This window comes from Salvia miltiorrhiza, chromosome 2 (genome assembly GCF_028751815.1).
Source record: "Salvia miltiorrhiza cultivar Shanhuang (shh) chromosome 2, IMPLAD_Smil_shh, whole genome shotgun sequence".
In the NCBI taxonomy this organism is placed as follows: Eukaryota; Viridiplantae; Streptophyta; class Magnoliopsida; order Lamiales; family Lamiaceae; genus Salvia; species Salvia miltiorrhiza.
In genome coordinates this window covers 45,077,959-45,090,039 of record NC_080388.1, presented here as the reverse complement: position 1 = coordinate 45,090,039, position 12,081 = coordinate 45,077,959, and the positions used below count along the sequence as shown (strand labels likewise).

General features: G+C 35.3%; 1 protein-coding gene across 2 annotated transcripts; it reads right to left on the bottom strand.

Annotated features, from left to right (window-relative positions):
- Window positions 1-1,377: 1,377 nt before the first annotated feature.
- LOC131011648 (sterol 3-beta-glucosyltransferase UGT80B1-like) lies at window positions 1,378-10,916 on the bottom strand. Of its 2 annotated transcripts, XM_057939424.1 has the most exons (16): window positions 10,679-10,870; window positions 10,412-10,600; window positions 9,465-9,815; window positions 9,127-9,272; window positions 7,770-8,012; window positions 6,541-6,652; window positions 5,950-6,120; window positions 4,930-4,993; window positions 4,541-4,598; window positions 4,271-4,448; window positions 3,661-3,791; window positions 2,926-3,028; window positions 2,435-2,511; window positions 2,257-2,304; window positions 1,964-2,113; window positions 1,378-1,787 (listed from the first exon to the last, which is right to left on the bottom strand). In XM_057939424.1, the coding sequence occupies exons 3-16, from the start codon at window positions 9,781-9,783 to the stop codon at window positions 1,581-1,583; spliced, it is 2,007 nt and encodes a 668-aa protein (XP_057795407.1). In that variant the 5' UTR covers window positions 9,784-9,815; window positions 10,412-10,600; window positions 10,679-10,870; the 3' UTR covers window positions 1,378-1,580. The 2 variants fall into 2 exon arrangements, with proteins under 2 accessions (XP_057795407.1, XP_057795408.1); XM_057939425.1 differs by having other exon boundaries at window positions 10,412-10,916.
- Window positions 10,917-12,081: the final 1,165 nt, after the last annotated feature.

Genomic DNA, 12,081 nt, shown 5'->3' with positions numbered 1-12,081 from the left:
TCTATGGATGTCAATCTGGCCAATTCACCGGGTTCCGGATGAGCCTTATCGGGTTGTTAGATTATTCGGGTGCGGGTTAATCGAGTTGAAAAATTTCGGGTTAGAAATTTTCAGCCCTAACCCTAAACGTTTCAGTTTCGGGCTAGTCAGGCTCAAAAAATTATTTATAAAATAATGAATATTATATTTGTAACAAACAAATACACACATAAATAAATGACATTTCAACATCGATTTATAAAATAACTAATATGCAATTCTTAGATATATAAAGATGTACACATTTTTATTAAATGAACATTTTATGTTAAATATTGGATATAAAACACAGAGAATTGAAATGATATATATATATAATTTTTTAATATTAAATCAAAATATATTTCACAAACTTTTGAAAAAAAAATCTTACTCCATTATAGTACTAACTTTCAGAAGCAAAGTAATAAAGTTGAAAATCAAATAATTAAAATTTGTATAATTAAACAAATACATTATTTTTGTGTCAGTCTTATAAGATTCAAGCTATTTTCTAGTAAACTCTATCGAATATTGAGCTATTCGATATATAATTTTATGGAATTAAATTTTTTTTAACCGTAATTGTTTTAGATTGTTGATCTAGTCGAATCAACCCAAGAATTTGAAGATGGATTGATATCCCTACTACTCCCCACCAAACTATATACGCACGTAGTCATTTCCAAACTATTATTCTCTGCACCAAATTTGGTGCTCGTATAAATGTAACATTTTAGAAAATATTCTCAATTTGTATATTGACAATTAATTGTGTGAGTGATTTTTTCTTTCTAATGAATCAACATGTTTAGAGAATATATTTTTATGTACACGATGTGACTGGTTAAAATTCTAGATAAAAAAAAAATATTGCTAAATTTGATAGAATCCACAATGATATTTGAAACTTTGCAAATTACCCAATATGTCGTTATTCTCATTATTTTTATAACTTTTCAATCTAAGAGGGTGTTTGGCTGAGCTTATAAGCTCCTTTAAAGTATTTGACAAAATAAGCTCCTTTAAAGAGCTTATAAGCTCCCAAAAAAATATGTTCCTCTACCCCAACTTATTTTCTCATTATCTTATAAGCAACACTCATTTTATAAAAATAATTCAACTATAAATTTTTATTTTCATTATATATCATTTAAATTTCATTTTTCTTCGATTTTCTATCTCTAACAAAAATTTTCTCATTAACTAAAAATTCTCTCTTTAGCTTATAAGTTAAATTACCCAAACACTTTGACAACTTATAAGCTACTAATAAACTACATCTTATAAGCTCTTGAAACATCTTATAAGCTCCAAGAGCTTATAAGCTCTTTAAAATAAGCTTAGCCAAACATTCCATTTCGAATAAAAGATAGAGTACAATATTATGATTATTAGTAACGATGTAAATTACATCTATATCTCTTGAGGGAAAAATTGTAGGGTGAAAATATTCTTGCTATCACAACACACAGATTTAGTAATCAAATACCAACGCAAAAAAAATAAATGAATAATAACCTAATAAGTAGCCTATGTACAATGAAACATCGTAACAAAATCTAAGAACCACAAGGCAAGCAGCAGATCCTACCAATCTGAGTGAAGAACCATTGTAGAGGATTTGGGCCGTCATCCTTCTCCGGAGGCGGTGATGGCGGCGGTAATGGAACCTCTGCTGGCAAGTTACGGTGAAAAGCATCCACTGCAGCTCCAACGCCATCTTCATTTTCTATACGAGCTTCTATTTCCATTGCTCGAGATTTCACCTGGAACAACATAGAGAGATAGCGAGAGGGTGAGCTTGTGACTAAAACCAATACTGATGTTCGCCACTCCACCCCGGAATCCATACAAAAACGTGAAAATGAGTGAGATCTAAATGCTCGCAATCACAGCAGCATATGAATTGAGTTGGGATTTTCATAATGTTCTTCACACATACCTCTGGCTGCAGCATCAATCTTATAGCTTCTGTGAGGGATTCAACAGTTAGCTGTGATATGGGAATCGGAGCAGGTCCGAGTCCTTTCTGGTAGATTACCTCACCCCAGAAAAACTGATCCCCGAAGAATGGGACAATGGTCGTTGGACACTGCATAGAATGCGTAGATTAGGAAACACGTTACGTCTTGCATATTGAAATGCAGAATGTTTAGTTAATTGTTCCATATCTTCATGTAACATTACATTTAAAGCACCAAAAAAGCACTGCTTCAAAATTTAAAGGAAGATTACCCCAGCTTTTAGTCCAGTTGCTGTAGTCCCAGCTCCACCATGATGAACCTGAAAATGCATATGATATTTAAGTCTTTCAGAAAAAAAAAATATGATTCCTGTGTTTGAATAAGTATGTCATATGTGATCATTATATCTGCAGTTACTATGTAGACCGAAAAGGCAGCTACAAACATACCACAGCAGAGCACAGAGGAAACAACCAGTCATGAGGGCAATCCACAATCACGAAGACATTCTCGGGAATATTTGAATCTGAAAGGGAAAAAGCTCCTTAGAAGTCGTGGCAATTGGCTCTCTGACTAGAAACTCTGAGTATTTCGTAACTTAATGGTGCTCGTTTACTTTCAGGTGTTTATGGCTACACGAAATTCAAACTAAACGTTACAGTCTCTACAACTCAAGTACATATCTCATTTCACCATATCCCAATGACTCCTGATGGGTTTAAGCAAGAAATTGGTAGACCGTGTACTTGATATTTTCATGGACAGTGGTTTGAGTGCGAGTGTGCAGTTGGAGGTTTGGGATTTAGGAACCATTGGTACTTGGTAGAATGGAAACATCATTCTTTACTTGATAATCAGCATAAATTTTGTGAAAAGGTAAGGATTAGACGGAGGAAGCAGAAAGAAATACCAAGAGATTGAACCAGCAAAAGATACTTACAATTACCAAGGTCTCCCCAGCCTCGATCAATTATTCCTCTTTGCCCTGTAATCTCTAAAGCCTCCAAGATTGTCTTAGTAGTTTTGTTTGAATCATCCAGAGGCTTATCAAGCGGACAAAACATATTATTAATGAATTCGGCCAAACTCTTGAAAACCTCAAAAAAACAGAGGACCAACATATACTAATAAAAAAGAAAGGCAAGTGTGACTGTTCTTCAACTTTCTGTGTTTGTATTTGGATAAGTATTTGTTTATTTTGTGAAGGGAACATGTTTGCAAAGAAAAAGTGTAGAACCAGTAGCAGTTGCTCAAATCCAAGACAGTAAGTTTTATTTCAAGCTACTGAATGCAAATTTCTAATCAGTCATTAGCCAAGAATCCAAATCCAGAAATTTAGAATATTCAATTTAACGCCATTGACATTTCCAAGAATACAAAGACAATACTGATGCATCTGACAGATAAAATGGTTCATGAAGATGAAAATCTAGACCGTTAAATTTACATATTCGTGCAACCAAAGAAATGTGAGACAAAAAAAACCTAGTCATTATAAAACATTCTTCCAATATTATTAGCTTTCGTTTTTTTTTTTCAGGTCTTGCTGAAACATGGTTTTTGGATAACTAGTTTACTACATTATGGGAGGAAGACAGACGTATTCACCCCAGAATCCAAGAAATTAGTTTTGGATTAGCTGAGAACGTATTTTTACTATACCATTACCACCTACCATGCTTCCAAACCCAATATAAATTGGTTGAGATCCCTTCTGTATCCACTCAGAAAATTCTTCAGATGGTTGATACTTTGATCCAAGGTTCAAAAAACAGTAACCAACAACATCAACCTGGTTCCCCCAGTCTGCCAAGGAGTAATGACATCAGTTGTGTGATTCGACATAAAAAACATCCAATTACGATGCAGTTACATACATGTGCACAAATTTTTTTGTGTAAAAACAGAATGTGGATGCTATGGTGACAGTAGATATAGATATTGCTTTGAAGTTATAAGATTTGAAACTTCAGATCAATCAGCAGGATGAACCCACACAGGCAATTTTATCAAAGGAGCTCCATATTCTGAACTGACATTCTTCGGTGGTTACAAGTTATCATGCATTATGAGCCAAATGACCATGAGTTCCAAAACCAATGTGAGAGTTTGGAGAAGAGTTCCAAAAACTGGACAGATGAAAATTATCTATGGGAATTCAATGAAGAAGAGTTCCAAAAGAATGTGTGAATTTGGAGGATCGTATCAACACAAATTAGGTTATTTACACAATAAATCTGAGGTATTAAATAAAGAAATATCAAGCAACTGAAAGATGGCCTTACCATTTGGCTTGGGTACAACATGTGGACTCCACATGTAGCCTGTCGGTAGATGAGAAATCGACCCATGATATGAGCTGAAGTATGCAATAGGAGGAAGCTTCAGTTTATTTCTCCTGAACTCATTAATAAGTCCTCTTATGCCCCACCATATCAGTAAGTCCACAAGAATATACGAGAGCTGGATCAATTAAAAAATATCATGGAGCATATTCATTTACAATCCGGATTTATCAAAGTTAAGAAGAGAGCAACTCAAAATAATTGCCATACCCAGTATCCTGCACTTTGAGGTACACGTGCTAATGGGTGAGGAAATGCATATGTAGGCCTGTAATTCAGCACATGATTATAAGTTTTTCTTAACTGCTTCTAACAATGAAAGTTTCATAATCCAAAAACAGAGAGTGCAAATTTCAACCTTGAACGGAAATTTGTTAATAAATAGAAAATTGTGTCAAAAAAACATGCCCCACCGCCACCACTGCCCCTAACCCAAAAGGAATAAAAGAAGAATCCCAAAAAACTCAGTGATGCACGGTCAGGCTTACTACTCTCAGCTTGTTATGACAAATTTTCTCATGTTATAAGATTCAAATTTAAGCAGGATAAACTAACCATCAATCACAAAATGAAAAGGATAAAAAGTAATTTTAGCTTACGTCCATGGCATTGTGAAGAAAATATGCATGGGAACACCAAGAGCTTCAGCCACATGTGCATGTCCTGATAACAAGAACATCAGCTCAGCAGCATGTAAAATATCAGTACTAGATGAGTATATCTCAATATTGAATATGCGTGTTCAAATTTTAGCTAAAATATTGTATCAGTACTAGACAATTATATCTCAATGACATGTACTGGAATAAGTTCAAGAATTCCCCCAAAAGACATCAAGCAACCTTAGATTGTACTCCCTCTGTCCCGGTCCAATAGTCCCATTTCATTTGGGCATGGAGATTAAGAAACTTGCTTTTTGAGTGTAAAAGTGAGTAAAGGTGTGTGGGGCCACATTGTATGTAGTGTAAAATCATTACCAAAAATAGAAATGAGACTATTGGAGTGGGATGTCCCGAAAAGGAAAATGGGACTATTGGAGTGAGACGGAGGGAGTACTTATTAACTAATAAAATCAAATACATCATTTCCTAATGATGACACTCACCAAGGGCAAACAAGGATCTTTTTTGGAATGATTTTATAACCTCCAATTGTTAACTAGCCTCACTAATTAGGAAAATCCTCCTTGCCTAAGTTATGTGTCTCTGTAAATAGGATGGAAACGTCTAATAAAAGGCAGATAATTGGCATCCTGTTTTCATTTTCTGTGCTATTTATTTACTTATGTTGTTGTTGTTGATTGACCTCATTGCTGAGTTCGGTGCCGAACCCTAGCACTTTATATATCTTCCAAAGCTCGTGAACAAAGTAGATTCAGTTGGTTTAGTACAATAACAATTTTTTAAAAAATTGTTAAGAGTTCAGTGTAAGTTATACTTTAGTAATTGTATACTGAGAATTCTTGAACACATCAGTGATTCAGTATGCTAATTAATAATGGAAATAGGAATCTCCTTTCGTATGATCATAATTATGAATGCTGCTCGATATGTAAATTATACTCAGAATCTTAAGTAAAGTTCTTAACTGCGGTATGAGAGTACTTTGCAACAACTAACCGTAAGCAGGAGGATTTGCAATAATTGCCTGAGCCCTAAAAGGTTCGCCAGTTATAAGATCTGGTTCTGTGCAGGCTGGAAGCAGAGATTCAATAATGGCCTTTATTTGTTTACGTTGTATAGCAATTTCTCCTGGTGCTGATGGAATAAGACCTTTGTTTCTGGCCATATCTGCAATTGCATGAAATAGATTTAGTCAAGAAATGCTCAAAATCATCAATTTCGATTAATTTCTGGAACCGATTTCGGTAACTGCTTCTTGTGGAATATCAATGGTAGAAGATAAAGAAAAGTCAAAACAGTGAATTTATATGATCTGCCCCGACATACACCTATGACGAAACATAGTACATGATAGGCACTAAAACTATGAACTAGATTAGAAACCAACAGCAGCACGACCATGAAGAACTGCGGAAGAAAAAACAAATAACCTAATGCATGATCAGAGACTGCACAGCATAATTCATTATGTAATTAATTAGGAATCAAGGGTCACAGAAGAGTAATAATAGTTAATACTCATATGGTACATTAATATCAAATATTCTAGAATTTCAGGAATGCATATTCATGTCGAGGACCTCTTACATCCAGCCAAAATACGAGGATCACCACCAAGTGGGTAAAAGTCCACCCCAGCTGACTTTACAAATCCGCGGAAATTGGAATGAGTTGCCAACCTTACATGATGACCATATGCCTGTTTTCATTTAGAATAAGCAATTAGATAATGGGGGAAATCAAACTATTGGAAAGTGCTTAACAAGCAAATTAAACACAAAACAAAACATAACAACGACAACTGTTACCAGTGTGCAAGTGTAAATAACAACTCTTCTAATAATTCTTCAATAATAGTAACAGCAATATTAATAATTATTAAATAATAAAAGGAAGATGAAGAAACGAAGATGGCACCCATGCATAGTTGCCTTTAAGTTTGCATAATTTACAGTGGCGCTGAGATTAAAGGCATCTTACCAAGCTAAAGGCATCTCACAGATAGCCCCCTCCTATTTTGGTGCCCCTTTGGGAGTAGATTAGCTCAGAAAAATACAATTGAATAACTTCCTTAACTCAGCAATGAAGAGGTTTGTTGGAGTTTCTGTGATAAAACCAAAAATGAAGGGTGTTCTGATGCAATTTATGGTCAACTACATCTTAGATGGATCTAATGTATATTGTCCTTTGTGGGGGTTCATGGTGGTACGAATCTCCCCGTCAAATTTCACTAAAAGTTTAATCTATTTAAGGAGGCATGAGTACATATTCGATCATAATGTGTTTTTGCCTCTACAATATTATTAAATAGAAACTCAAATACCTTGAGGCTGGTTCAAGTTTAAATTTAGACAACTTACTTTTCTTTCAGGCCTAGAAGATAGTTGTGGATCAATATTTCTGATTTGCAGGAAGTTAACAGTTTCTCGTCACTAAAACTCCAGCTGAAACTTTTTGCTAAAGCTCTAACTCCCATTCTAGACAATACATATCATACTTAAATATTCAGCCTTTGTGACAGAGGTCCTCAGACATTTGTTCTCAAAAGCTTTAAGATGGCATTTTCCAAAGTCTTCAGCAACCAGAAAACTCTCCAAAACATGCAAAGTTTATAATGCTAAGGGTCTAAATATAGGAAACACCAAACTTGTGATATTTCTGCGATTCATGAACTCTCTGGCATAGAGAAGTTAAAATCACACCTCATAAATATAACAAGGACGATTTTTGAGTTGGGAAACTGATTTAACCAAGCAAGAGGTGAGAAAACACTAGAAACTGGATAAAAGTCACAAGCTCAAGCACTTATGCCTTACCTGAAGTCTCCTTGCAACAGCAAGGAATGGCTGTACATCTCCTCTTGTTCCAACTACAAGCACTGCAATCTTCAGTTTTGGAACTGATTTATTATGATCGGTAACAATATAATCAATAGTAGAAGGAACTCTATCAAACTGTTGGAGCTCTAATAACTCTGAAGCTACAGGAGAATCCTTAGTGAGGTCAACCTCCACAGTTCCATCCCGTTGGATCTTCACTATCTCCACAATTAACTTTTTCTGGATCAAACAGCACAAAAGTAAAAAATCAATAAAAAGAGATCATTCATATAAGTCCAAATAGTGAAGCAAAAGGTGCACGAACAAACATATTCTGCCTCAGAAACTTGAGTGTGTATTGATACGAGTAAATAAGTGGTTACCCATAAAAGAATTCAAGGGTGGCATCCATGAATAAGCATATGTTTCAAATTGCATATGATGCAAACATGCATATCTCTGTGATGATAGTAAGGACATCTATTGCGTCATATTTTACATAATAATATCAAACAATTTATTTTGGATGCTTGCATGATCACAAGGGTGCAGGTTCAACTTTTTTTTGATAATAGTACCAAATATTTGAGCTTAACCTGACATTCATGCATTGGGTTCTTATGCTTCTCATTGCTGTTCAACTTCAGTGGTGCAGGTCCTATCAGGTTACACTTATACTGAGGGATTCATTAATAAAGAGGATTTGGGGGAAGGAATTCACAAACTCCAATGAAAGTGAAGGACTTCAAAGGTCATCATAATATGAACTCATCCAACAACCTTAATGAATCTGTTACTAATACTATGGCTTCCAAATCGATCACCCCAATTCATCCAATCCGAACGCAAGCTTAGATTATTAAACAGTCCCACTAAAGCATTACAAACTAAATGCACCTCTTGCATCTTAGTCAATCAATCTGTCTTCTCATTGGACTCTTCCAAACTTTCAAAATACCCTTTTTCCAAATAGTTATATTTCTGAATCTTAGTAATTGAAGGATTGTAGGACAATACTCATGTTCTCATATAGTGCACTTGAGAGACAAGTTCCTCTTTAGTTGGCAAAGCAATTGTTCAGAGGGTGGAATTAACTGTCATGCTATTAAGCTAGGAAACGTGAGCAATAATTTTCTCAGGTCAATATCAAGCTACATGATAAGGAATGAGATATTCCCCACAACCATAGCAAAGCATACATGCTACAGGGGAGTCATCTAAACCAGAATGCTTCTTTCACAAATAAAATAGAAGCACATATGTATAACCCACACCTGTCCACTTCATACACAAAGAAGCATGTTGAGAAGCATAAATGAGAATGAATTCGAGACATTTATGCAATGTATCCAACCTTCTGACGTTCTGAGAGTCTATCCAACTTTAGAGCTGACAATGGACTAGCCATTCTCTTCTCAGTCATAGACCGCGAGAATGCAAGCTCTTCATTTTCAATGAAGAGGTTTCTCTGCACAGGTGCTGTAATGCAATGGTCCAATCCTTAAGATACAAAGAAAATGTTCGTGTGAGAAAAACATCATCAATCTAACAGTGAAGAAAAGTCTGTAGAACGACTGCACAGAACATGCAGAGCTTCAGCTTAATTTATCGGTGCCAAGCTTCAGCTTTATCTGAATTTACAGGTATTGTAATCAATGCTTATTTAGTGTAATGAGAGGCATGAGTGCTAACCTTTGCGCACCCGAGACAATGGACTAAGACTGAGATCATTCACCGAAGACACCTCTACCGCAGATGATGACTGAGACAAATTTGTTTGTCGAATGTTGGCCAGAGGTGTCAAAGGCAAATCAAACTCACCATCCATATACTGATTATCTGGTCGGTCATTAGAACTTCCATCGATACTGTCCCCCTCGTCTTGTCTCTCTCTCAATGTAAGTGTCACATCACAATCATGAATTTGATTTGTACTATTAGACTCCTCTTGGCTTCTCTCTACCCCAGTTTCTAAAGCTTTTGTATCATTGTCAATCCCGTTACCATCCATTTCATCCAGATTACTCCAACAAAATTGAATACCTTCAGCAAATACACAATTTTTTCACCGAATACCACAGATTGAGAAACTATGCAAAACAAATGCCCACAAATGCAATCACATGATTAAAACACAGCCCATCATTCCACAACATGTCAAATAGCAGCAACTACAACCAGAATACTCAAACTTCACAAATATTTACGCAGAAAAATGTGAGATAACACGTGAAGAATTCTGGTAGCAATGATGGAAGGTTTCCTTAAAAAACTTCAAAAAGCTTCCAGCTTTGCAACTTTACACACAGCCGATACCAAACACTCACCACACAATTCCACGTGCTCACTGCTCCAATAAGGAATGTAATTAAGTTGAAGGAACACCACATATCACACCTTACATGCCATCGAGATAAATTATACACAAAAGTAAGAAACAAACACACACACACATACACACACAAAAGCCTATGACAGAAAGAATTGGCTGTGCAACATCGGATCAAACGTGTTGCAATCTCAATTAGTAGCATAAATATAAAAAATCCCAACTACTACTTGTTCAAATACATCAATTCCTACCTCTGGAAAACCCCTGAAAAAGAAGAAAATCCTAGAAATAAAATTCAATCACAAACCTTCTGCGGAATCTTGTACAAGAAGCTTCAAGCTCTGTTGGCCGTCGGATGAATGCAAGCGAATTTTTACAATATGGCAAAAAGGGGTCTGTCTTTAATTTACATAAATTGGCGCCGATGGTCGTAGGCGTAGAAAGCGTAATGGCAGCAGGTACTATACAGTATTAAACTAATTGCCAGCAAAGGCAGCTGCTATATTTACAGGAGTTTAGTGTGACAAAATGGAGAAAACGGCGTAAATAATTTCGTGGGAAACAATACCAATACCTTGCAAGCGAAGGAGGTGGTTACGTAAAACCCCTACAAACAAATAAAGATTAGGGTTTAAAAAGGAATGATTATTCAGATTGATTGAAGAGGAAATGATGAAGGTGATGGTTAGTTATGGGAGGCCCAATCCCTATGTGATTTAGGGCTGGAGAGATTCTCATGGCTGCTGCAATAAGGAATATTCAGACTTTGTTACGAATGCCACCAACATCACCCACAATTTATATTTTGATTTATTTATTTTTTCTAAATGATTGTAATTTAAAGACTCTGGTGTATTCGGTTCAGGACTTTAATAGATTTTTATAGACTTTTAAAATTTGGGTGTATTCGTTCAAGACTTTTAAAAGTCTATGAAAATCTAGAGGTATTCGTTCAAGACTTTTAAAATTCTATAAAAATCCATATGTATTCGTTTCATACTTTTAAAAATCTATGAAAATCTAGAGGTATTTAAAAATCTATGGATTTTAAAATTGGACTGATTTTCAATTTCATTCAAAAAATACACATGAACAAATCCAACCTCAGACCACGAAATTTTGAAAATCTTCATATTTCAGCACTGGCTGTGTTCTAGCGGTCGTGGCTCGAAGAAACCAGCGATCGCTGGGACAGGAAGGTAATGATCTTGATGCTTTTGTGAGCTGAGGGATAGACTATTCGATGTTGGTGATTTGGTGTTCACTTTGAAACTCAAACTTCATTGATCATTGCAGGTGGTCCATTTTCATTATATTCGTTACTCTGTAGGCATGCTAAAGTGGGGTTGATTCCATCCAATAGAGGTTCGGGCAAGATCTTGAATCATGAAGAAGACATGGATGCAGACGCTCATTTTGTCACATCATCCAAGGCCAGCGGTTGCTGGAACCCAGCAATCGCTGTGATCTGTCCCAGCGCTCAATTAATTCCAACGAGCGTTGGGATGGTAGATTTCAAATCCGTAAAAATCACGTCAAATTCTTGTTAAAATCCCTACAAAATCCGTTCAATATCTATTTAGAAATCCAAAATACATGAAGAATCTGTGTAAAATCTGTAGATTTTTAAAATCTATAGATTTTAAAAATCTATTAAAATCCTGAACAAATACACCCCCTTTAATAGTATATAAATTGTGTACTTTCAAACCATTCTTATTTTGCACTAAAAAAATATTCTTATTTTGTACACTAATTTTAAAATTTGTATTAAAAATTATTTAATTAGTAATTTATTCTCATTTTACTTCCTCGCTTATTTTTCATGCAAACTTAATACTAAAGTGACCGTAATTTTGCCGGAAAATGATCGAGATGGGGAAAAAAATAAGTATATAATTTAAAGTTGATGTACAAAATTTAAAATTATTTGGAAGTACAATATATGTAATTATCTTTAGTTTAAATCTCAATTTT

Bases quoted from the DNA above. Each gene is read 5' to 3' on its own strand.
- LOC131011648 (XM_057939425.1), bottom strand. From the start codon at position 9,783: ATGGATGGTAACGGGATTGACAATGATACAAAAGCTTTAGAAACTGGG. The intron at 3,792-4,270 runs GTAAGGCCATCT...ACTCCTTGGCAG, and splicing joins TGTTGTACCCAAGCCAAATG to ACTGGGGGAACCAGGTTGAT. The intron at 1,788-1,963 runs GTATGTGTGAAG...ATGTTGTTCCAG, and splicing joins GATTGATGCTGCAGCCAGAG to GTGAAATCTCGAGCAATGGA.